At 43.8% G+C, this 24,841-nt stretch overlaps 1 protein-coding gene across 1 annotated transcript in view; it reads left to right on the top strand.

The window, feature by feature from the left end:
* Positions 1-21,083, top strand: part of LOC105990086 (coiled-coil domain-containing protein 162-like) — a 57,797-nt gene extending 36,714 nt beyond the window's left edge. The window contains 10 exon segments of the mRNA XM_013022403.1: positions 3,366-3,515; positions 4,349-4,402; positions 5,348-5,515; positions 7,573-7,725; positions 8,403-8,534; positions 9,165-9,317; positions 12,031-12,240; positions 15,488-15,650; positions 19,929-20,041; positions 20,921-21,083. Coding sequence (XP_012877857.1) covers positions 3,366-3,515; positions 4,349-4,402; positions 5,348-5,515; positions 7,573-7,725; positions 8,403-8,534; positions 9,165-9,317; positions 12,031-12,240; positions 15,488-15,650; positions 19,929-20,041; positions 20,921-21,043 — 1,419 coding nt within the window. The 3' untranslated portion in view covers positions 21,044-21,083.
* The last annotated feature ends 3,758 nt before the right edge of the window (positions 21,084-24,841 follow it).

The following is a 24,841-nucleotide window of genomic DNA, read 5'->3' as shown; positions in this document are numbered from 1 at the left end:
AGGGAGGGAGGGAGGGAGGAAGGAAGGAAGGAAGGAAGGAAGGAAGGAAGGAAGGAAGGAAGGAAGGAAGGGAGGGAGGAAGGAAGGGAGGGAGGGAGGAAGGAAGGAAGGGAGGGAGGAAGGGAGGGAGGAAGATCACTCCCAGTTGACCCACTTCTTCCAGTTCCCAGAGTTTTCACTGCCACCCAACATGGTACAATCAGCTGAGGAGCAAGCATTTAACAATTTAGGCTATGAGACATTTGATATTCAAACAATAACATTCCACCCCTGAGCTCCAAAGTCTCATAACGCAAAATGTTTTTAGTCCATTTCCAAGAGTCTCCAAATTCTCAACAGCTCCAACATTGTTCAAAAACCTAAGTCCAGAGTCTTTACCGATACTTAAGACAGTCTTTTAGCTGTCCGTCCCTATAAAATTCAAAAGTAAGTTAATGGCACAGCATAAACATTCCCATCACAAACGGGAGGAATGAGGTACAGACTGGACAAGTGGAACTAAAGTAAATTCAAAAGACGTCAGGGAAAACAGTAGGTCCTATTCATCTCTGTGTCTAGCAATTTTCTTTTTTTTTGGTCCATCATGGGGCTTGAACTCTGGGCCTGAGTGCTGTCCTTGAGCTCTTAAGTTCAAGTGTTCTACCATTTGAGCCACAGTAGGACTTCCAGTTTTCTGGTGGTTAATTGCAGATAAGAGTCTCATGGGCTTTCCTGCCCAGGGTGGCTCTGAACTGCCATCCTCAGATCTCAGCTTCCTGAGTAGCTAGGATGACAGGTGTGAGCCACCTGAGCCCAGCTAATGTCTGGCAATTTTTGTGCCCAATTTCTGAAGCCCTCAGGCCTGTACTCATCATCGTTAGCTGTCCTGGGCTGATATTCCACTTTCTTAGCATCTCTAACATCCTACAGTCTCCGTTGCCACTTTGATTCCCTCAAAGTGTCATGCTTCACCCTCTCCATGAACTTCCTGCAGGAACTTCCACCCCGTGACATTGCCTGGTCTCCCAAGCCTTCATTTGAAATGTGTAGAAAACTCCATGACCCCAAAACATTTTGCCTTCTTCATGCCCACAAAACTAGCATGGCATGACGGATACCAAGGCCTGCCAGCAGCGTGGTCAGTCATCAGCCCCCTGGGGCGAAGGCTGCAGCTGGGCACTTTCCTAGGCAGCCCAATACTTGCAAGTTGTTCTGGATCTCTCTGCGCAAAGAAAAGCCTTTCAAATGAATAATAACCTTACCTGCTAACTCCTGATGCGGGGGAGGGCTGGCTGATACCCTCAAGGCACCTTTTTTTATTGTCCTGGTACAAACTAGTTGATTTCTTTTTAATGTCACTAATCTTTTGAACAAGCATGCCCTCCTAGTCTGCACTGTAAAGTTCTTTTTCCAGCCAAACTACACTTCTTTTGAATCTTTTTTCCTCTGTTTTTTGTTTCCTAATCTCCCTGTAAACCTGGATAAAAGCAGCTAACAATATCCACACCATAGACTAAAGGCTGTGGTGTCTTGAAATTTGTTAATTAGTCCATTACTTTAAAATTCAGCCTCTCACAAAATCTGTAACTTAAATGGCTTTTAGTCCAGTTCCCAGTAACAGTTCTTGTTCAATGGTTATAAGCACAGTCATTAACTGACCACCACATTGCTGTCAAACATTCTGGTCTTCCAAGCTCCCACCAGAATTGCCCATTAAGCTCAGCTTACCACCTTCTAGGTTTTCTCCAGGACAATTCTCCAAACTCTCCCGAAGTCCTTCCAAAAATGATTTCTAAAGGCTTAAGAACCATATGATCTGTTCGTCACAACAACAGTTCTATTTCTCTGCTACCAATTTCCTGTATTATTTGCTTTTGTGTAACTGTAACCGAAATACCTGAGAGAATTACTTAAAGGAGAGATTTATTTGGGCTCATGGCTTCAGAGTTCAATGCATGGTTTCTTGGTCCCATATTCTTGAGCAGATCATCACTGTAACAGAAGCTTCTTCATCTCAAGATGGACAGGAAGCAGAAAGAGAAATGGAGACCAGATAAAATCCTCAAAGACATAGGCACGCCCCCAGTGACTCGCTTCCTCCAACTAGGCACTACCTCCAAAATTTCCACCACCTCATCCTAAAATAACACCATCTGCCTGGGACCCAAAATTCAACATGGGAGCCTCTGGGGGATGTTTCATATTTAAACCAAAGCAATGATGTTTTAGAAAATACACTCAGAATCTCACTGCTCATGGATGACCTCCTTTAATATGTTGGCATATTTCTTCCCCACACTTTATTCATAACCTTTTTTCTATTCATGTACTCTTTATTTATAAAGTAAGATTATTGTCTACCACCTTTTTTCACTTGATTAGATGTTGTATCTTTCCTCATTAATAAACATATATCAATTTTTGTTGGAAAAATATAAAGACTATCCATCTGTTTGCACAATACTGTGATTTGAGTTTCAATGACCTGATGGGGTAGCTCTGTCCTACCTCCTACCTCCTACATACTATCTCCTGTCTCTCTCCAAAGGCAGGTAGGTAGACTGTTCCTTTGTTCCTTAAGGGCTACCTCTCCAAAGGGCATATCCAGTCTCCTGAACAGAGAGAGCAAATGGAAGTGTTGAGGAAATGTGTCTTCTAGTCTTTAGAACACAAAGAGGGCCCACTACCACATCCCTGTCTCTCAGAGAGCCTCTCTCTGGCCCTCCTGAAGTCCTGCCTCTACTTGCAAGATAAGAAATCCCCTCAGTCACAGGGACTTGTCCACTCAAGGTCTGGCCTTCTTTCTGGATCACACTCCTGGAGTTCTCCAAGTGCAAGGTCTCCAAGGGCCTCCTTCCTGTCATCTTCTTCAGAATGAGCATAGACGTTACTTGGATGAGAACACCTATGATGTGTGGAGGTGGCTGGAGGAAAGCTGTGAGTGGAGTTCTGTCACCCACAGCATGTGGGAGCCCTCATGACTGGATGTGAAGCCAGAGGTTAAGAGAAGGGGGATCATGGTGTAAAGTTGGGAGACGAGCTCTCCCCAGATTTAAGCATAGAACTCAGAATCATCTCTGAATAATAATTTCAAATCTGGCCTTCCATGCACCACAGTTTGAAACATTACATTTTAATAGGCCTTTTAAAAATTGGTTTATAAGCTTTAAACATTTAGACATATGATAGGCAAGTCTCCATTTGTGCTCTGGCCCTGCAAATGTTCTGAGCAGAGCTAGGAACCACTGCAAGACCAGAGCCAATGTTATGCTGCAAGAGATGAAATGAAAGCCAGTATATGCGCCAGGACAGCACCGAGCTCTAGTGTGGCGAGGCTGCCAGGAATCCTGCTGGAGCTGCTGACAATGATGCCCCTGCCCTTTCAGATCACCTTCAGGAGAGACCACCTGGAGACCTGCCTCCTTTCCCTGGGTTGTGATGTGATGGCAAGAGAACGCAGCAACTTTGAGACCTACTCCATGTGTTATGAGCATGTATTGCAGCATGTCATGCAAAAGCTATGCCAGAAGGAGCAGGTACATGTCCAGAGAGAAAGGAACTGCAGAGGGGGAAGGGAGAGGCCAGGAGTCACTCATAAGGGCAGAAGGGAAAAAAAGCTAAGCAGGGGTGATAACAGAATCCATTCCTATGCAAGAACTGAGGAAGAAAGATACTCCAAATTTCTCTTCCCCTTGGTTTATGTTCTTGTGTTGTAATATGCTGTTGCAGAGCCTAAGGCCTCAACGGTACTCACTTGTGTGTTCTGGAAGGGTCCAGTGGGCAATGCAAGAGGTCACCAACAGGTAGGCTGGACCTCTTCGCTGTGGAAGGTACAAAGAAGATCTTCCCCCTCTTAACAAACACAAAGCTTCCGATGTAGCAAATAAGCCAGGGTTTTTGAGGAAACTTTAGGATGTATAACAGGGGTCAGGACCACTGATGAGACCTCCTTAAAAGGAGACCCCACTGGTAGGATCCAAGAGTCTCTCCTCCTCTCCTAGGTTATGCACTGTTTTGAAATAGATTTCATCAGCTGCTCTGTATAATATTAATTTATATCTGACAAAAGGCATATCTTGCAAAGACTAGCCAAAAACATCCAATGATGAGTCTTGGATTTGCCTTCATGTTGGCTTATCTCCATAACTGGGTTCTCTGTCTCTGTGTGGAAACCTGGAAGTGCAAGTTGTGGTTGATGTTGTGCTAGAAACCCTGAAGATAAGCATAGTCTCCATTTCAGATGGGACCTGTGGATCTCAGGATCGAGGCTTTGTTTACACAAGCAGGTTTGGGTCATGTGTTGTATTGAACTGAAATACGTTTAGAGGAACAAATGTTTGAGTTGGGTTGTGTCCTGCTTTCTCCTCAGGAATTAGAGGTGCTACAAAGAAGTCCAGTTCCACCCGAAGACCATGCTGGTCAGGTAGGTCAATTACTAAAAATACTTTCTTCTGCATTCTTACCTCCATCCTCTCAGAGTTCATCAGAAGTGGGACTTCCAGAAGCTGGGCACCAGTGGCTTATGCCTGTAATCCTCGCTACTCAGGAGGCTGATATCTGGGGATCATGGTTCAAAACCAGCCCAGACAGGAAAGTTCATGAGAGTTTTACCTCCAATTTACCACCAAAAAGCTATAAGTGGAGCTTTGGTTTAAGAGGAAGACTACTTGCTTTGAGCAAAATATCTCAGGGCCAGTGCCCAGGCCATGAGTTCAAGCCTTAGGACCAGCACACACACACACACACACACACACACACACACACACACACAAAGTGGGACTTCTGAACATCGTTCACTTGAGTCCTCTGTAAAAATCCCATCATTAATAGTCCATTCAGAAATACCCAAGTAATATACTTTTACTTCTTATAAACAATCCTTCTTAGGTCCATTTTTTCTTGAGTGTTTTTCTTTCCTTTTGAGAGGGGTGTTTTTTGTTATTTTGTATTGTTTGGAGGTGTTTGTTTTAATTTGAGAGAATTTTGTGATAGTTGTTTCCTTTCTTTTAAGGTCAATTTAAATACATTCCGAAATGGAATGGTATTTGGGCTGATGTGTTAAGGAAAGCCAGTTGGGAGATAGAAGCGAAGACAGTTGAATTGCTTTCAACTGAAAAGTGCTTAAATAGCATTTCTTCTGTGGCCACTCATCATGTGCTCTTCATCTCATCTAGAACAGTTTTGCAACTGTTCTGGAAGCTTCGAACCAACCCGAGACTCTTTGGCCCACATTTGTGCAGCAAGATATTCATTTTCACCATTAGAGTCTAAAAGAAGGGCAGATTCGATCGTCATCTATAAGGAACTACTTTACAGTTGCGGTTGGGAGCTCCCACATTGTTTTCCATACATGTATTTCTGTTGCTAGGTTGCAGAGCTCAGTCATGACATGATCATGGAAATCACTGCTCTGAGAGCCCAACTCACAGACTTGGAAGAAGAGAATGTGAATCTCAGAAAGCAGAGTCGAAAAGAAGTCCAAGAAGAATACGAATCATTGGTCCAAGCTTTGTTTATGACCTGTTTACACATAAAAGTAAGTGTCCCCTGTCAGTGGCCTTCTTAGAACTATGGCTGAATTAGTGACAGATGGCACTTGGCCCAAGAATTTTCCAGCTGTAAGTTTTTGCTTCCGAGAGAGAGAGAGAGAAACAGTTTGCAGTGGGTTGACATTATTCTCTCGTGTCTGACACTGGACACTGTAGCTGTTTATTTTCATACTCTATTGCTAGTTGCCCACACTTGCCATCTGGTAGTTGTTGGGAGGAGGCCATTCTGCTCCAAATCCCCCACCACTCAAATGAACCAGCCTGGTGCTCCCAGGCTGTGCCAAACTCCAGTGGAGTAGGCAGTACCACCTCCTGAGAGCGCCCTGGACCTGAAACGGCTTTCCGTGATTTATTTTTTCCAACTCTAACACATCCTTCAGCCTTTTACATCCTATATCAGGGAGCTGTTGACCTGTTAACCAAGAGCCACCTCAGAATGGGAGTGACAAGTTCCCTTATGCGAAGCACTGTGGAAGCCAATCATTTTCTTTAGATGTCTGAGCAACTGGAAAATAGATGATGTCTCATGCTTCAAACAGCTGTATGCGGGAGCTTGGTTCAGCTGCCCTGAAACAGAGACTTCCTTACAAGACTACAGTTCCCCAAGTCCTGCACCTCCTTTGCTATTGATGCACCCCAAAGCCAGCCCAACTTGGGCTCTCATCTATTTATACCTCCCTGGGGGTTCTAGCATGGTCTCTAGAGTTTTTGTTAACCACCAATGTTCTGTCTTGGCCTAATCATTGCAGAAATAAGAGCTATTTCTTTGTACTTGCAAAGTGTAAGTGCTTGAAAATATTAAAAGATCAAAACAAAATGCTCTGGACCTGGTGCTGGAGGAGAACATGAGGAGTGAGGGCTGAAATTTGTGGAGCAATCTTCTAAGTGGGCAATTATTGAGAAATGCCTTGGGTTTCTTTTAGCTCTGGTCTGGTTTCTTGACTTGACTTCTCCAAGCAGAAGTAGTTCCATTAAGCCTTCCAAAATAGAGATTCCCTGTCCTACTCCAAGGTCTCAAGAAGATGGTGAAGCTTCTACTGTATGGCTAACTGCCCGGCTACCCCCCTGCCTCTTTTCTGAGGAATTGATTTAGAGATGAACGGGTACTCCCAGGATGTCTTTATCTTCTCAGGCTACCATAGCAAGATGCCACAGACTAAGTGGTTTACACAACAGAAATTCATTTGCTCGCAGTTCTAGAAGCTGGAAGCTGGAGACCAGGTGGCAGCACAGTGTGTTTTTTGTCAGGCCTCTCTTTCTGATGTGCAGGTGGCTTCCTTTCTCCAGTGTCCTCACATGGCAGAGAAAAGAGAAAGATGCCTTTTTGTGGTTTTCTTATTACCATGCCACCATCTGATTAGAATAGGAACTTGCCCCTGTGACCATATTTTAACCTTAGATACTTCCTAAAGATCTTCTATCTCCAGACACTGTCATACAGGGGGTCAAGGTCTCAATATGTAAATTTGGGAGGAAACACAATTCAGTCCATAGCACTGAGACAGCAGCTGTCTCATTGTAAGCCATGAGCCACTCAGAACAGAACATTTCTGCTGGAATCTAAATAGGAAGACAGCCTGCCTGATTCCTTCCTCCACTTACCTGCATTTCGTGGAGTTCCTGGGTAGTAGCTCATCTATGGGGTATTGTCTGGACTGATTCTGCTCTGAGTCAACCTGGCAGTAAAAACCTTCAGTTCAACTTTCCCAAGTAACCCTGCCCAGGGGGACAATTCAATCAGCAGGTTTTCTCTGCGACCTCCCACTATTTGATCCACTTGTCCTCCCTGTTCTACTCACCTTGGGGCTGCCAATCAAAGCACGCTCAAGGATGTGCAGGTGGCCAAGTGATGAAGCCCAATGGATTAACGACAATTCTCAAGGCTCACTCGGTGAATCCCATGTAATACTTCTTGGAAAAACTGGTTGGAGGATATTTTAATGTGACATTGCTTTCAAATGGTAGGCAAAATAGCTCTTCCTCCACTGCCCTTCACACCACCCAACCCTGTCATACTTGCTTGACCTGAGTCTGCAATTTGCAGGAGAAGCTCGATGAGAATCAGCTTAATTTGATCCAGAAAGTGTGTGAGCTCATCAGAGAAGTGAGAACAGAAGGGATCGCCAATATGAAGGAGCTCAAGCAAAAATGGGGCTCTGCCAGGCCTGAAGAAGGAATAAAAGAAAGCCCAGCCAAAGTACGTGAGTTCATTTAGCAATGGGATATCAGTGGCTCATCCCAGCATTTGGCCCACTGTTTACCTGATTAACCAACAACCCAGGCTTGGTTGCCCTGAGAAAGTAATAGGGGAGATGATTTTTATTTAATTTTATTTTATTTTGTGCTGGTCCTGGGGCTTGAACTCAGATATTGGGTGCTATCTCTGACTTACTTTGTTCAAGGCTAGTGCTCTACCACTTAAGCCACAACTCCACTTCCAGCGTTTTTGCTGTTGGAGATAAGAGTCTCATGGACTTTCCTGCCTGGGCTAGCTTCAAGCCATGATCCTGAGAATTCAGCCTCCTGCGTAGCTAAGAGGCTTGAGCCACCAACCCCTGTCTGTTTTTATTATCTTTAAGTAGTTTTACAAAGGGGTTTCAATATGTCAGTTTATGAGTTTATGCATATTGATCAATATCACCCCTCTCATTATTCTCCCCCATTCCTCCCAACCTCACCCATCCTGACAATTTTCCTAGTTTCATAGGAAAGTTTCATTGAATGTTACAACTGCTTTCTCCTCGAAGGGGGTAGATATTTTTAAGTGAGCAGAACTGAGGCTCACTGCGTAGTCATGGAAAGCAGGCTTTTGACGTATATCTTCCTGGGAAAAGGGTTGGGGTGGCCTTCTCTGAAATTGAACCTTCTTGGCAGGAGCAGCTGTGGGCCTTAGAGCGGGACAATGCGCACCTGGCAGCCCTGGTATGCAAACTGAGGAGCCTGGACCGCTGGCGGCTAGCTGTGCAGCAGGCTCGCTTCCAGGGCCAGCTGAGCAGGGCAGAGAAGGTGAGAATGAGAGAGAGCCCCAGAGATGCTCCTGAGCCGAGCTGAACGCAGCTGCCACACTGGTGGCAGGTGGCAGGGCCAGCCTTCCTGAAGAATCTCACAGTTGACCATTTTTTTATGGCACTAGGCAATGTCAGAGCCTGGGAGAACAGATCAGAGAATGGAACACAAGGGAAGTGAAAAGATGAAAGAGAGATTTACCAAGAGCTTAAGTAAGGTTTCTTTGTCAGACGATTGCCTATTTGGGGATTTTAGGCATGATAATCTGAGGGAAATGAAGTAACAAAATAGGTGGGAAATCTGCTTTAAAGAAAACTGAAAGCATGTCTATATATATATACTTATATATATATATATATATATATGCATATAATAGACAATAAACAATCCCCTCAAAAAAAGTGAAAGCAAAGCATATATTGTTAGTGTTTGGAAACTATAATTTACTGTTTCTGAAAGTCTGATCTGTCACTGTATTCTTAATTAATATCCCAACAAGAGCTCCATCCTATAGGCTACAGGAAACTTTAAAGAAAGATGTATGATGAAGGAGTTTGGATATTACCTGTGAAACTAAGACTATAGAACAGAAAGTCATTTCCTACCTTCCTGTGCTTGAACTCTTTACAGGAATCTATTCAAAGTAAAAAAGAGTGTTTGCGCATCAAGCTCATGGCAGAACAAGAAGTGGGTTTACTTCGTCAACAACTGCTGGCTCTCCGGCAGGCCCTGGCCAAGGCCCAGGCGGACAGCGGGAGGCTGCGGAAGCAGCAGGGTATCCAGGTAGCTGAGGAGCCTCAGCGCCTCCTCCTCCCCCTCTCAGCCTGCTAAGCTGAGCGTGGCCACACGAAGGCACTACAGATGCCAGGAGCAGTCATCAGAGCTCCACAAGGAACCCCCATCTGAGAGCAGAGCCAGGAAAAGATGGCTCTGCCCCTGGCTTCCCTTCTCCTCCTTTCCAGCCCAGAAACCAAGGGCAGTGACCAAGAGGCTTGTCTCCTTACTCATACTTGGCTATGATGATAAAATATTACTCATATGCACGATCATCTGGGTGTGCGTGCACTCACATGAGTGCAGGCATGCGTGTTTCTGAGGATCCTCATATTAGAGGATGTCTTTGGCCCTCAACTTCAACTTTCTGTAGACCAAGCACATTCTCTATATGCAGCAACTTCTGCCTGGGAGTCCTATCAGTCAGCTGACTTGGCAGGGGAGGTAGGCTTTTTCTCTACACGGATAAAAATCATGGGTAAGTGAGAAGCACTTTCAGTCCAGTGCCAGCAGTGCTGGGCCCTTGAGTGCCCAAGGCCTCGACTCGGGGATCCAAAGGCCTATGTTCTCATGCCCTTGAGCAGCAAGGGCCTACTAATCCAGGCTTTAGAAGCCAGAGATTTATGGTACTAGACACTCAGGTTGGAGGCCTATCATTCTAGGGTTTAACTACCAGTGGCCTGTCACTTGGCAGCTATTATAATCCTCAGCATCTAGAAGAGAGTGGCAGCAGCAGACAACAGCAGGTAATAGGAGGTGGTACTTTCTGATTGTTACAGCTTTCATTCAGGCCTTGGGTTCTGAAACCTTACAGCCCTCACTGGCTCCTCTTCTCTGCTCCCCGTCATTTCTGCCCTGCTTGCTTTCCGAAACTTTCCAGTGCCTTCTGACCACTACAGCTGTTGTTGCTGCTGCTTCCTCTGCCACTGCCTTCATTATCACCACCTTAGCTGCTGCTACCTTTTTGCTTCTTTTTCCGTTGTCCTCTCTTCATGTTAGCAGTGCAGTAGCTCTGCTAATGATAAAGATCAAAACCAAGCAAGAAAAAGTCACATGAAAGAACCCTTTTTTTGGGGGGGGGAGTCCTCTAGAAGCCACCATAGGAGTGTATTTCCTAGCTAGCTCACAAAATAAGCCTTCTTATATAACCAGAAAGGCGACATGCCGAGGGTGTTTGCAACTTTCATAGCACAATTTCATGCAAATTAAGGACTGTGTTTGTACCAATCACAGAAGAGCTTCATGCAAATGAAGGCCCGTATTTGCATCAATCACAGGCCTTCTGCTGGGCCACCAGGGCAAGTGCTTTCCTCTGGCCTGGGTAAAAATGATTGCAGGGACATCTAGAGTTTATCAGGTCTTGTGATGGCAAAAGGTTTGGTTGCAAGCAAGCTATTTGTAACAGGCATAGCTGCAAGGTAACTGCAACATAGCTTCATGGCCTCCTCAAGCTATCCATGGAAGACTCAAAGCATCCACCTGACATGAAGGCATCCAGCTAGCTACTTGGAGTTAGTCCTGCACATAAGACAAGAATCTAACATCAGTGTTCAGTTAGAGAGTCAAATTGCTCTGACCCCCAACACCTTAGCTTATTTAAAGGGAAATTAAATATTGAGAAGTTGCTTACAATAAAGACATTAATATTAAAAGTGATTTGGCAGTATTTAACACAGCATTAGTGATAACTCCTGCCTCAGTGTCCCAGAAGAGGTTGGTCCTACTATGCCTCAGGAGCATGGTCCAGCTTCGCAGATTAGACCCCAAGCTGAGTCTTGAGATGTCTTGAGAGTCTCAGGTCCTCCCCTAAGGATCCACATCCAGTCTTCAGAAGCCACTACTACTCCATGGTGTTGGCACTAAAATAAAGAAGTTTTAAGTGGGAACTTTTATAACTGTGTTAACCCTCTGGGCAGGAATGTTCATGAAAATACATGAAAATGTGACTGAGCCAGTAAGAAAAAGTTGGCTTCCCATATTTGTCTTACAGTTAGAGTGAGAACACCTGGGTTTATATCCCAACCTGGGGAAGCTGGGCAGATTTAAAGTACAAAATAACAATTTGTGTGTTTTGAACTCTTAATTTCTGTATGAGTATATATCAGGTGAATTTGTCATGGAAAGTACTTGGTAAACTATAAAGACACCATACAAGTATGAATAAGTGTTAATATTATGACTAAGAATCAGCCCTCTAGTACTTAGAGTCTGATTTGACACACTTTGGAACAGAACCAAATTATATCAACCCACAGCCATTTTGAAAGTGAAAACAGCAAAACCAAAGCTCCCTTCCTCGCGCTCATTGCTTAGGTATCACAATTTGGGGTTCCCACAGCTAACCCTTCTGCGGCCACACTCATGGTAAAGATCCACAGTAAACCACAGGTAGTTTGTGATAGTCTGGTTATTTGTGAATGCCTAATTAACATATATATTAATATCAAATTATTTGATTTAATCACCTGCCAGGCTTTGGTGTTTTCTGTCTGCTTGTTCCATTTTCCCCTGGCTTGTTGCCTCACAGAATAATGCCAGGCTAGACTAGATCCTGCGGCCCTCACTGCTGGCTGGCACAGGACAGGCTAGTTGTGCTTGTTATCTAGAACCCAGAAATATGGCAGAGAGAGACTGGTCCTTGCCTGGGATGAAGGGAATGGAGGATGTGTTGCCTGCCTGGCTCAGCTCCTTCTTTGGCTTCCTTGGCCTTTGTTTGCCATAGGCCCAGCTGCTGAGGGAATTAGAATACAGAGTAACCCAAGATGCCATCACCCGGCAGCAGCTGGACATCATAAGGACATCCAGCATGGAGAAGCTCATGGAAGATGTGGAGCAAAAAGAACAGCAACTGCAGCTCCTCACTGCAGAGGCTGCAAGGGCTTCGAAACTGGGCCAGCTGCAGCAGAAGAAAATGAAGCGCGAACTTCACCAGGTACACGCCAGTGAGCGCCAACCAGAGGGCTCTGGGAGCAATCTCATTCTAGTCACTGGTCATATTTAGACTACCCTGGTATGTTTGCTCAAGCAAGCTGTGATGGCACCCTTGATACCCCTGAAGAACACGTTTCCACCCTACTTGAACCTTCGATCTGGGATTCTCTAGAAAATTCAGCACAGGTGGGCACTGATAGCTCATACCTGTAATCCTAGCCACTCAGGAGGCTAGGATCAAGTACTATTAGGGGTCTAAATAAGGGGATTTTATTCAAGTGTTTCTAGAAATGCAGAGACAAACATGAAAGGCCAAAGTGGTCTGAACACACAATTCATTTCTACATCCCATGGGGGAGGAGGGGGAGGATGATTAGCAATGTGGGACTGGATTAATCTGAGCTCCAACAAAACCAACCACAGGATGTAATTTAATCAAACCTTACACAGGTGTTTCATGCTTATCCAATGGATGAAGAAAGTCCTCAATTCATTCACTAGCAATAGTAGGAGACAGAAAAGTAAATTAAATTGAACTATTGGTTTTCAAGTGTTCAAGATGAAAATCAGTAGAGAATTCCATGGTAAAAAAAAACAAATTGAATTGAGAAAATGCCAAATAAAACATTTGGGTAGAAATAGAGGAAACCAGTAGCTTTAAAATTAGAATTTCATGTTTCCTTCAAATACTAAAATATGATTGACTCCACTAAAGAAAGTTGGCATTCCATATTTGTCCTATCAAACATGCTTTTCTAAAAGCCACCAGACAAATAAATAGGTTCATAGATTAGGCTCTCCTAACTTCTCTCTAGTTAATAATTTATTTAATGGAAGATATTCTAGAGATACTCAAAACAAATATTAATACCACATGTATGTCTAAACACTGGCCTTTATTTGCTGGTGGTATTGAGGTTTAAACTTGAGGCTTCACGCTATTCCCTTAGCTGGTGCTTTACTGCTTGAGCCATACTTCCACCCTAGTCTTTTTGCTGGTTAATGAGAGATAAAGTCTCATGCACTTTTCTGCCTAGGCTGGCTTCCAACCTCGATCCTCAGAGTTAAGCCTTCTGAGTAGCAAGGATTGTAGTCATGAGCCACCAGTACCCAGCTAGCATTTGACCTTCTGTAATGTACTGCTCTGGCTCTAAAAGCCCATGTGTCCATGGGCTTCTCCACTCCAAATAATGCTCATCCAGCAATAGCCCCACAGGCCACAGTGGCCTCTTAAACTTTCTCTAGCCTTGGCCTCCAGAGGTAGATAACGGCTGTCTAGTCTCAGAGAGCACCAGTGCCCCAGCCTGCTTCTGGTGCCTGAGGAACTCACTTGACAGCATGAGCTATGAAGTGAGGCTGCCTGTGCATCTCCCAAGCCTTCCAGCTGTGTGACTTTGGGCCTGTCTGTGCTTCACTTTGCCATCAGTACAATGGAAGTAATATAATTACTTCATAGGATCCAGGGGAAGATTAAATTAAGTAACTCAAATAAACACATAATGGGGCCAGGTGCCCAGCTCTCTATAAACATGGGTGTTTATAATTTTGTTGGGACTATGAAGGCAGACAAGCCTTCAAAAGGCAGTAGTAACTGGTTAAATGACTTTGATCAAGTTCTTTGTGCCCATCTCTGATGTGAGGGTAGGTCCTGGGTAAGCATGCTTCTTTCCCCTGCTAGTATTCCTCATACTTAACTTTGGTCTGGTTCAAGAAATTGTGATATGTTTTCCCACCCAGGAGCACAGTACTGTACTGGAGCACAGAAGACTTAGGACCAAATTTATATTCACAAGTTTCCCTAACACTGCTGCTCTGAAAAATCCACTGAAGTTTACTTTTGAGAGCATCTCCCCCATACAACATCCCCCTTTAATGTGTTAGGACCGTCTGCGGTCACAGCTGCACATGTACAGGGACCTTCTGGTTGGGTCTATGTGGCAGGAGAAGGGATTGAAAACACGTGTGACCGAATTGTTGAGATTAGCATGTACATTCATTTCCCTAGGTTGTCATAAGATGTTACCACACATTGGATGACTGAACACAACCGAAATGTGGTTTGTCGCAGTTCAGGAGGCTAGAAGTCAGAGATCTTGGCAATATTGGTTCCTTTAAAAGGCATTGGGGGAAAATCTATTCCATGCCCCTCTTTGCGCTCCTGGAGAAAGAAAGCTAGCAGTCCTTAGCATTTACATAACTCCATTTCTGCTCTGTCATCCCATAGCCTTTGGCCCTATATGCCCCTTGGTATGAGGGTATCCTTACCCTATCCTCTTAGAGGGACAACAGTCGTTAGATTTAAGGCCCACCCTGAAACCAGTATGCCCTCATCCTAACTTAATTATATGTGCAAAGATTCTGTTTCCAAATAAAGTCACAGAGCTTCCCAGTGGGCATAAATTTTGAGGAGACACGATTCAATCTACCATAGATTACTTTTGTCTACATGTGCCAGTATTGGGCCTGGCACTCTCCCTTAGCTTTTTCGCTCAAAGCTGGAACCCTACCACTTGAGGCATAGCTTCACTTATGGCTTTTTGCTTGTTGAGATGAGTCTCACAGACTTTATTGGCCAGGATGGCCATGATCAAACCATGATCCCCAGATCTTAGTCTTCTGTGTAGGTAGGACCACAGGCATAAACCACTGGCATCCAGCAGCATGTTTGCTTTTATAAATAATTTTTAAGGATTAGGAATGATCATTTTCAAAGGAAAAGAAAATATCTATGACCTATGCTGATGAGGTGCACTTTGCTTCCATCTCCAGCCCAACTACAGTGTTAGGGGTCAATCATGCAAGGGTTAAGCTGCTCAAGGAAATCCAAAGGTTGCCCCCTGGGAGGAAACTTCTTTTCTGAGAAGATGCTTAGCTGCAAGTGATAAGACACACACACACACACACACACAGAGAACACAAGTCTATACTGGAAACTGCCCTTCTGTTCCTGAGGGTCCTTTGTACATGCCCTAACTGGGTACCCTAACTTTCCTCATCTGGTGAACAAACATGAAAGAAAAAAAAAAAGAGCTTCGGGCCATGATACACTTAGCTCCTCTAGTTACGTTCTTGGTCTTCCTGAAGCTGTACATTTGCAGAAAGACAAGCTTGGGCCTGAGTTCTGCCTCACCCAGGACTCTGAAGAGCTGGGGCTCTTTGTAGGTGAGCCGGAGGCCCTTGAAGCCCCCTAGGATCTGAGGGAACTAAAATGAGCTCCACAAAATACCTCTGCTTTCCTTTCCCCTCAGATGAGAAGCCGGCTTGCCCAGGAGCGCAGTGTGAAGCTGGATGCTTTCCAGCGTGTGGAGGAGCTACAGAGTCGGCTTAAGGAGGCTGAGCAGCCATCTGGGCAGATGAGCACCTTAGGCAGTAAGCACACCCAACTCTGGCCGTAAGAGTTGCGCAGTCAGAGTGGAAGGGAGTACGGAGGCAATGGCTAACAACAACCAGTGTCTAGTCCTGGGTTCTCCACAATGTTTGTTCAATGAATGAATGAGTGAATGAATGACATGTGAATGAAAGAAATCGTAATTATGACTAATGGATTTTCCACTTCAGTTTACCTTGGAGTGGTAGCATCTGTACTAAAAGGTTTCTATCAATAACAATAGTGTATATAATAGATCACTTAAAGAACATTAAGTCCTCCACGGAATTTTGAAACATCTTAATGGCTTGGAATACCAAATACCACATTTCTCAGATGTTATAAAATGTATTTATGATCCGTGAGTACTGAGAACTTAAGGAGTTCTGTGAAAAGACCAATCAAAATAATCCTCTGGCAATGTAGCCAGTGGACAGCAAGGAAGTCCTGATCACTCTCAACTAGTTCCACTAGATCTACAAGAAATCTACCCAAAACCTCACCAAATATCAGTAACAGTTACTTGACCTGTTGTCAGGATCAGCCCCATGCCTCCCTTTCAGTCTTCTAGCTACACCAGGTGACTAAGGGTATGAGGGTTGGGACTTTGGAGGAAGTCAGTCGAATCTTGTCACTGCAGGCTATCACCCCAATTCTTTTTTTTGGGGGGGTCCAGTCGTGGGGCCTGAACTCTGGGCCTGGGTGCTGTCCCTCAGCTCTTCAGCTCAAGGCTAGCGCTCTACCACTTGAGCCACAGCGCCACTTCCGGCTTTTTTCTTTTTGCTTATGTGGTGCTGAGGAATCGAACCCAGGGCCTCATGCATGCAAGACAAGCGCTCTACCACTGAGCTACCTTCCCAGCCCCCCACCCCAATTCTTAATCTCTACTTCACAAAGAAACCAAAAGCCATCAGAGAGGAACTGGCCTCCATTTCAGGTCTCCCAGCGCCCCTACTTTATACACAGCTGCATCTCCTCCCACCTGTGCAAATGGAAAAGGAACTTTGATATAGGTGTGGGTTGAGTGTCTCCCAAGTGTTCCTGGGTCAGGAGTTTGTTCCCCATTGTGGTATGCTGATAGGTGTAGCCCAGAGAGAGGTTCTTGGGTCACTGTGAAGCTGCTCTCAGAAGGGATTAAGGTAGTTCTTGCAGGACCCTGGAATTCTGAAGGGAGACCCTGGCCTCCCGTAAGTATTCCTGCTTCCCTAATGAGGCTCCATTAGAGGCCAGCCCAAAAGGGCCTTCACCCACACCCTTACTTTCTTTCCCACTGCCTCATCTTAGACTTTGAATCCCCAGAACTGTGAGCTACAGAAATCCTTTTCTTTATAGAGTTAGCAAAAGAAATTGGGTTAATGAAGGATTCCTTTTCCTCTCCAGGGCCGGTCTCTGGGCAGGAGGATCTCATTTATTCCCACCTTCTCAGGAGTCTTGAACAATTCTTTCTCTACTTCCTGTCCACACACTCCTATTTCCCATGTGTGCCTCCTGATCCTGCAACCAACAATTGTATATTGTTCATGAACTGCAAGATTATAAAGCCAAATATGTATAAAATAAAAGCCTCCCTTGATCATATATTTCTTCTGCTGGTAGCCTTCCTCTTCACCATCAAAATTCCTTTTTTTTTTTCTTTTTGTCGGTTGTGGGGCTTGAACTCTGGACCTGGGTACTGTCCCTCAGCATTCCAACTCAAGGCAAGCGCCCTACCACTTGAGCCACAGTACCACTTGCAGTTTTCTAATGGTTAATTAGAGATAAGAGCCTCATGGACTTTCCTGCCCAGGCTGGCTTTGAACTGTGATCCTCAGATCTCAGCCTCCTGAGTAGCCAGGATTATAGGTGTGAGCCACTGGTGCGCAGCTGTGAGTACATTTCTTGTCAAGCTTGTTACCTGGCACCCAGCACTATCAAAGTTCTTAAAGGGAATCATTCATACCCCTCCCCTCCCCCTCTGCTTTTTTTTTTGCTGTTCCTGGGGCTGGTCCTGAGCACTGTCTCTGAGACTCTGTGTGCTCAAGGCTAGCATTCTATTCACTTGAGCCACCGCTCCACTTCTGTTTTTTTTCTGAGTTTATTAGAGGTAAGAATTTCACAAATTTTTCTGCTTGGGCTAGCTTTGAACAAAGTCTAGACTTTGTAGGCTAAGGTAGACAGGCTATCTAGTTAGCTACTATGGTGGCTTTAGCACAATCGGGAGCCCAGGTTCCTTTCACTATTTGCCATTCTTATCGTGTGGCTTCCACCACATGGTCCAAGGCAGCTGCTTAGCTTTCTGGCCAACAGCAACAAGGAAGACAAGAAGAGTCCACTGATCCCCCAAAGGGCACCTCCTTCATGTAGCTCATTGGCCAACACATACAGAAGAACACTAAAGGAGGGGTTGGAGGTCTGGATCAGGTGATAGAGCTCCAGCCAGGGAGCAAAAGCACCAGGTACTGAGTTTGTGTCCTGGTCTAGGACAAAAAAATAGAAAAGAGAGACTAGGAAACGTAGCTTTTATTACAGGACAACACAAGTCTAAAAAATGTTTGGGGTTCTGGAAGAACGGCATTTGGAGACCAAGTCTAAGTCTTTGCCGTGTCACCAACAATTTGTAATTTCATCCCCACTTCTTCATTGTGCCTGCTTTGTCAAGGATCACCAAGGCTTCCATGTCTAAAGTCTAAAGCCTAAAGGAGACTGTTTAGTCTTCATGTCCTGTCTTGGCAGCATTCAAACCATGGCTACATACTGCACCTACACTCTTTTTTCTCATTTCCACAGTACTGCTTGTTGAGGTTTCCTCTTCTTCCTCTAGCTGCTGCTTCAGTTTCCGGTTCCAGGCAGGGTGCCAGCAGCTCACACCTATAATCAGAGCTACTCAGGAGGCTGAAATGCAAGGCTTTCTGTACATAGACAGCTGGGGCAGGAAAGTCCGTGGGACTCTTACCTCCATTTAACCAATAAAAAAGCCAAAAATAGAGCTATGTCTCAAGTGATAGTGCCAGGCTTGAGCAAAAAACTAAGGCACTGAGTTCAAGCCCTGATATTGGCATTGCGTGAAAAGAGTGTCTTTTCTATCAAAGTGTGTCCTACATCTTTAAAAGTTCCTGCTTTGGGCTGGTGGCTTGGCTCTAGTTAAGGAAAAGAGGAACTGCTTTGAGATAAGGAAGAACTTTTGAACCATAAGGTTTTGTCTTACACTGGTTCCTCAAGATGGAATAAAGCTCACCTCAAATTGTTCAAGAAATAGCAGAGGGATACTATAAATCTTATTATAAAGTTGCCTTATGCATTTATGTCTTACCCTGTTCACACTAGCCAATGTCCATCAGATTGTGAACCTGGCTTTAACAACCTGAGCCTGAGGGGCAGGGCCTGCTGCATTAGGAATGGAGGGAATGGGCAACCTGACTGCTCTGTGTGCAGTCTTGCTCTGCTTGCCAGATTTTTGGCCAATGGCACACCCTTTTGCAGACGTAAATTTGGCCTTGTTAATTCTTTATTCTTTTTGTATCTATTGTTGTAACTCCAGTGGTTCTTGGAGATCATATTTATAACATATTTTTTTTCACCACAAACATATATGTCACAGTCTACCAGTCCCCAAGGCGAATTAGACGCTAAATCTGCCCATGACAGTCCACTAAGTAGCAATGATAAGCCCTGCTCTCTTCCCTACCTGGAAGGGGTAGCCTTCACAGCTACCGCTGTGTAAAAAAAAAAAAAAAAAAAAAAGTTTCCTGTTCCAGCTTCTGCTCCTGTATCCAGCCTCTGAACACCAGAGCTGTTCAGGATTCATTGTTTCTGGATGCTAACTGCTTTTGTTCCTGCGGCTTTAATCATTGCTTGCCAAGTCTACACCTGCAGCTTGTAACTCTCCAAGCAAGCTCTGGACCGTATATCCAATGACAACTGGATGTCTTATCCTGGGATCTCCAGCTTGCAAGTTCAGCAGGCCAAACAGAACCATCTTCCTCTCCTCCTCCAGGCCTATTCCTTTTGGGGTAAAGGAGGCGCTGTCCCAACAGATGGTATTGCCAAATATCCAGTTACTTGAGAAATTTGCTGGCTCTTTGTCCTGACCTGTCAATCCAGTTAATTACCACATCCCGTTAATAGCTTTTAGTCTACGTCTGCCTTCTAGCTCCACTTTTACATGTCATGTAACTCTCAGGAATAATCTCAATCCAAGGTTTGAACCTTAACTCAAAATTGATGAAGTTGAATTAGAGGCCCATTTTAAGGTCTTAACTTTCATAAATTAAGTCTAGTTCCAAACATTACAATCTGATGTCTAATTTAAAACATTTTTAACTTTACAGGACTTACATCCCAAGCTCACTACTCCCTAAATTCTGCTTCTATATCATCCAGATTCTCCCACCAACACTTTTTGAAAACTAATCTTACTGGTAGTAAAGTGACAAGACAGATTCAAAGACCAAAGACGGTAAGTAATAAGTCTGATTACATTCATGAAACAATGAAAACCTTAAATCTGACATTATGCTTCAAATTTACATTAGATGTTGAAATAAGCCCAATGACAGCTTCTCAATTTCAAGTCAATCAAAGGGTGTGGAAGTCAGTACCAGTGCTACATTCCATCTGGATTTCACTTTTAACCATCTATAACCATTAACAGCAATCCCATCCCTCATGAGTTCCCAAGCATAGTAGAAATAATTTCATGTCATTTTTAAAAACATGAGAAATTACCCTCCAAGGAAATTCTTAGCAGAGTAGCATATATTTGGCAATTTTCATTAGTATCATTTAGTGCACAAAGGGCTTTCATTTTAACATGTCCATATAATCACACAATATCCCTCAATCAGACTGTCTCTATCACTCTTCCTCATCTTCCTCCCCCCCACCCTCCACCCCCTGCTTCCCAAACAAATCTCAACAAGCTTCACCAGTCCATTTCCACACACAAACATAAAGTATTTGGGCCATATTCACTCTCCTTTATCCTATCCACCTCCCTCCCCTCTCCTATTATTTCCCACACCCCAGACAGGACCCGTTTCATACTTCTAATATCCAGTAAGTGCATTATTAAGTGCCTGTACATGTGTTTCATAAATATACTTGATTGAGTACCTCATCTAATTTTCCTTTCCTCACTCTCATTTCCCCAATCGATTCTTGACATGTTCCTTTTATGACATGTGGCAAAAAAAAAAAAAGTGTGCAAACTGGCCCATTAAAGGCCTAACGTAGTCTGAACCAATAATTTTCATCTCAATATCAGTGGCCTTTTATTATGCTATCACAAGATTTGCCATTATTTTTAAAATATATCAGTATCTACTTAATATTACAGGTACCTATTAAGCACAAAAAAAGGACTGATGTTTTCCAACCCAGTGTGGAAGAAAATGTGCAACTTCCAGCTTTTCAAGTCCAAACAGCTCCATCTAGAATCCCATTCAGATCTGATTGGTAATACTTTTTCAAATTTTATTTGAATAAATGGCTCTAAATTCCTTGAATCTTTTATCTTGGAAGAAAGTACTGCAGAACTGAGATGTGGGTTTGGTGCCAGATCTTAAACATCAACATTAATTTGCACTCCTACAAGCTACCTTCATCGCGGGTCATCTACTCTCAGTCTCAGAGTTACTCTGCAGGTAGGATAGCTAAGATAGAAGGCCTTGCTGTGGAGGCTGTGTTGTCTGAGCTGAAAAGCCACTATAGTTGAACAGACATCCATCCACAAAGAATTTTCAGATTGATGTCACTAAAAGCACTATCTGCTTCTAGCAGTCTTGCAGTTCTTCCTACAAATGCCACAAAGTTCACCTCATACTTTACTAAAGTCTCAATCTAAGTTTTATCTTTATTTTTTTGTTCAAAGAAGAAAATATGTTCTGGTTAAAACAGTAAATAAATGGAACAGAATTAGCCAAAGAAACATTTACAAACATAAATGTATTATTATTGTCTGAATTTTAAATGTCCCCCAAAATCCCAACTCTTGATGCTATTGGAAAAATTTTAAGAGATGAGGTCTTTTAGTAGGAACTTACTCAAAGAGGATTTGGGAGCCTAGCCTCTTGTGCCTACTCTTTTACTTCCTGGCTACCATGAAGGGACTTACCCATCCTCTTCTGCCATACTCTCTTGCCTTGATGTAAATTACCTGGCCATAGCTCCAAAAGCAATATGGCCAACCACCAAAATGACATGCTTAAATCAATTCCTCTTTTTAACTTCATTAGCTCAGATATTTGGTATAATGACATAAAGCTAGCCAATACAAATATAAATGGCTTTTCAGCTGGGTGCTGGTAGGCTAATGTTTGTAACTCTAGCTGCTCAGTAGGCTGAGATCCAAGGATCACAGTTCGAAGCCAGCTCTGGGAAAGAAAGTCCCTGTAAGACTCTTATCTCCTATTAACCAGAAGTGGTGCTGTAGCTCAAAGCACTAGCCTTGAGCGAATGAGCTCAGGGACAGCACTCAGGCCTGAAGTTCAAGCCTCATAATGGATAAGAAAAAAAAAAAAAAAACTAAAACAAACCATAAAACACTAAATGGCTTTTCATATTATAGAGGATAAATAAATTGATTTTTTACTTTTCTACCACACACGAAGAATTCCAAATGGACAAAAGATCTAAATGCATATACATATACAAACTTATTTACCTCCTCGCAAAAAAAAAAAAAAAAAGCCAAGAGGAATATTGGTAAGTTTGATATTAAAACAAAAACTTGAGGAATGGTGCCATGTCTGTTTTCCTGCATTTAGGAGTATGAGGCAAGATCACATGTCTGAGGTCGGCCTAAAACACTGTCCCAAAAACAAACATACAAAAAGAACTCAAACACTTCAAATTGAGAAGACACTGCAAGGTATTACTTACATGTCTGTTTTGCCGGAACTAACCCAGACCTTGCAAATTTCCCTCTGCCAACTGTCAGGCGAGGGTGCTAAGACCGCTCTGTAGAAAGTTCTGGTGTACTTCTTGGTCAGGCTCTCTCCAAATAAAATCTGGATCTCAAAATCATGGAGGTTTTGCTAAACCTCAAATCTACTATCCAGACATTCTTTAGTTTTATTTATTCTCATCAAAAAATCACTCATTATGCTAATCCCTTGTTTTGGTTAATGTTTTTCCTTGGTAATACTGGGATTTAACTTAGAGCTTGCCTTGTTCAGCAAAGTACTCACTTGAACTACACCCTGAGTTTTTGGGGTTTTTTTTTGGGTCCGGTCATGGGGCCTGAACTCTTGGCCTGGGTGCTGTCCCTCAGCTCAAGGCTAGCACTCTACCACTTGAGCCACAGCACCACTTCTGGCTTTTTTTTCTGCTTATGTGGTGCTGAGGAATTGAACCCAGGGCCTTAAGCATGCAAGGCGAGCGCTCTACCACTGAGCCACCTTCCCAGCCCCACCCTGAGTTCTTTTGCTCATTTTTTTCCCCACATACAGACTTGAATTTTTGCCAGGGCTAATCTCAGATCACAATCCTATCTTTATCTTCCAAATAGCAGGGATTATGCCTCTAACTCTAATAATTGTTTACGAGATCATTTGTTTGGTTGCATCCTTCAAATGGGTAGTATGATAGTTGGGTGTATGCTAGTGCCCAATGAAAGTCATTTAAAGGGGGCTGGGAAGGTGGCTCAGTGGTAGAGTGTTTGCCTTGCATCCATGAGGCCCTGGATTCGATTCCTCAGCACCACATAAGCAGAAAAGGCCAAAGTGGCGCTGTGGCTCAAGTGGTAGAGCGTTCACCTGGAGCTGAAGAGCTCAAGGACAGTGCCTGGGCCCAGAGTTCAGGCCCCACAACACACACACACACACACTCATCTAAAGTAGCAGTTATTCATCGAGTTCAGGCCCCACAACACACACACACACACACACACACACACACACACACACACACAGAGTCATCTAAAGTAGCAGTTATTCATCAAGTCAACAAAACAGCCTTCTGAGGGTGTCAGATATCCTCATTTCCCTGTGACTTCACTGCTTGGTAGTTATACAAGGAGCACAACAGCAATGACTCCCCCTTTTCCAGGCTGACTACACTACTGCTGTGTGCCTCTTCTGCACAGAAGCGAGGCCAAGGCTAAAGTTAACAATTATCTGCCTAGTGGCAGGTTCATTTCATTGGTGTTTTTGTTGGTGGTGGTGGTTTGTTTTTTTTTTGGAAGGGGCAATACTGAGATTTGAACTCTGCATCATGTATTTGTTAGGCCTTCTACAATTTGAATTATGCCTCTAACCCTTTTTATTGTAGGTTATTTTTCAGATAAGGGCTTGTTACCCATGTTAGCCTCATATCTTGATTCTCACCTCTGCCTATCAAATAGCTAGGGTTACAGTGTAATCCACCAGGTTTGTCTAGATAACTTACTTTGACTAGGCTGGCCTCAAACCACAATGCCCCTTCTCAATCTGCCTCTCAAATTTAGCTGAAATTGCAGGCATATGCCACATACCCAGCCTGCACTGGTTTTCTTTTATGATGAAATGGCATGGATCCATCTTCATGGGAATATATATTCTGGATATAAGCCCCCCCCACACACACATATGCTCCTGCCAATACCACTGACAGCACGGCATCCTAATTCCCACAGCACAGCTTCTAAGCAAGGATTCAATTTCACAACAAAGAAATGCTGCAGGAGGCTCATCCTTAAAGCACAATGTCCTACCCTCAAGTGGCTGGTCTCATTAAAAGGTTTATTCAGACAATTGGGAGACACTATCCTGAAAGGAAAGCATATGCTTTGAGTCAGGTATGGGCTTCAGAACCATGAGTCATTGGAGTGGTTCCTGCTTGTTATCCCTTCAACTTTGAGTATGGAGGTTTGGGTCCCAGGAACTATTATACCCAGGAACATAAAGGGTCCATTAACAGAAGATCTAAGACAAGATTGCTAGTTAGGATTCTATGTACCTGAACCAATATGCAGCAAAAGGTGACCACTCTACTGGCTGGAATGATCAATTCTCATTGCCAAAGGGAGACCTTACTACAAGTGCACAAAAGTGGTAGAGGATACATAAGATTCTCTGGGCACCTGAGTATTTCCATGCCCCAATAGTAAAACTTAATGAAAAACTATAGCAACAGGCAGGTTATAGTCACTCTACCAAGTAAAGAATCCTGGCCAAGCCAAGTACTTGTGGCTCATAACTGTAATCTTAGCTACTCAAGAGGCTGAGATCTGAGGGTTGTGGTACAAAGCCAGACTGGGCAGGAAAATCCATGAGACTCT

This window comes from Dipodomys ordii, unplaced genomic scaffold (genome assembly GCF_000151885.1).
Source record: "Dipodomys ordii isolate 6190 unplaced genomic scaffold, Dord_2.0 Scaffold62, whole genome shotgun sequence".
NCBI lineage: Eukaryota > Metazoa > Chordata > Mammalia > Rodentia > Heteromyidae > Dipodomys > Dipodomys ordii.
Note: the sequence above shows the minus strand (reverse complement) of the source record. Positions and strands in the feature narration are given on the sequence as shown.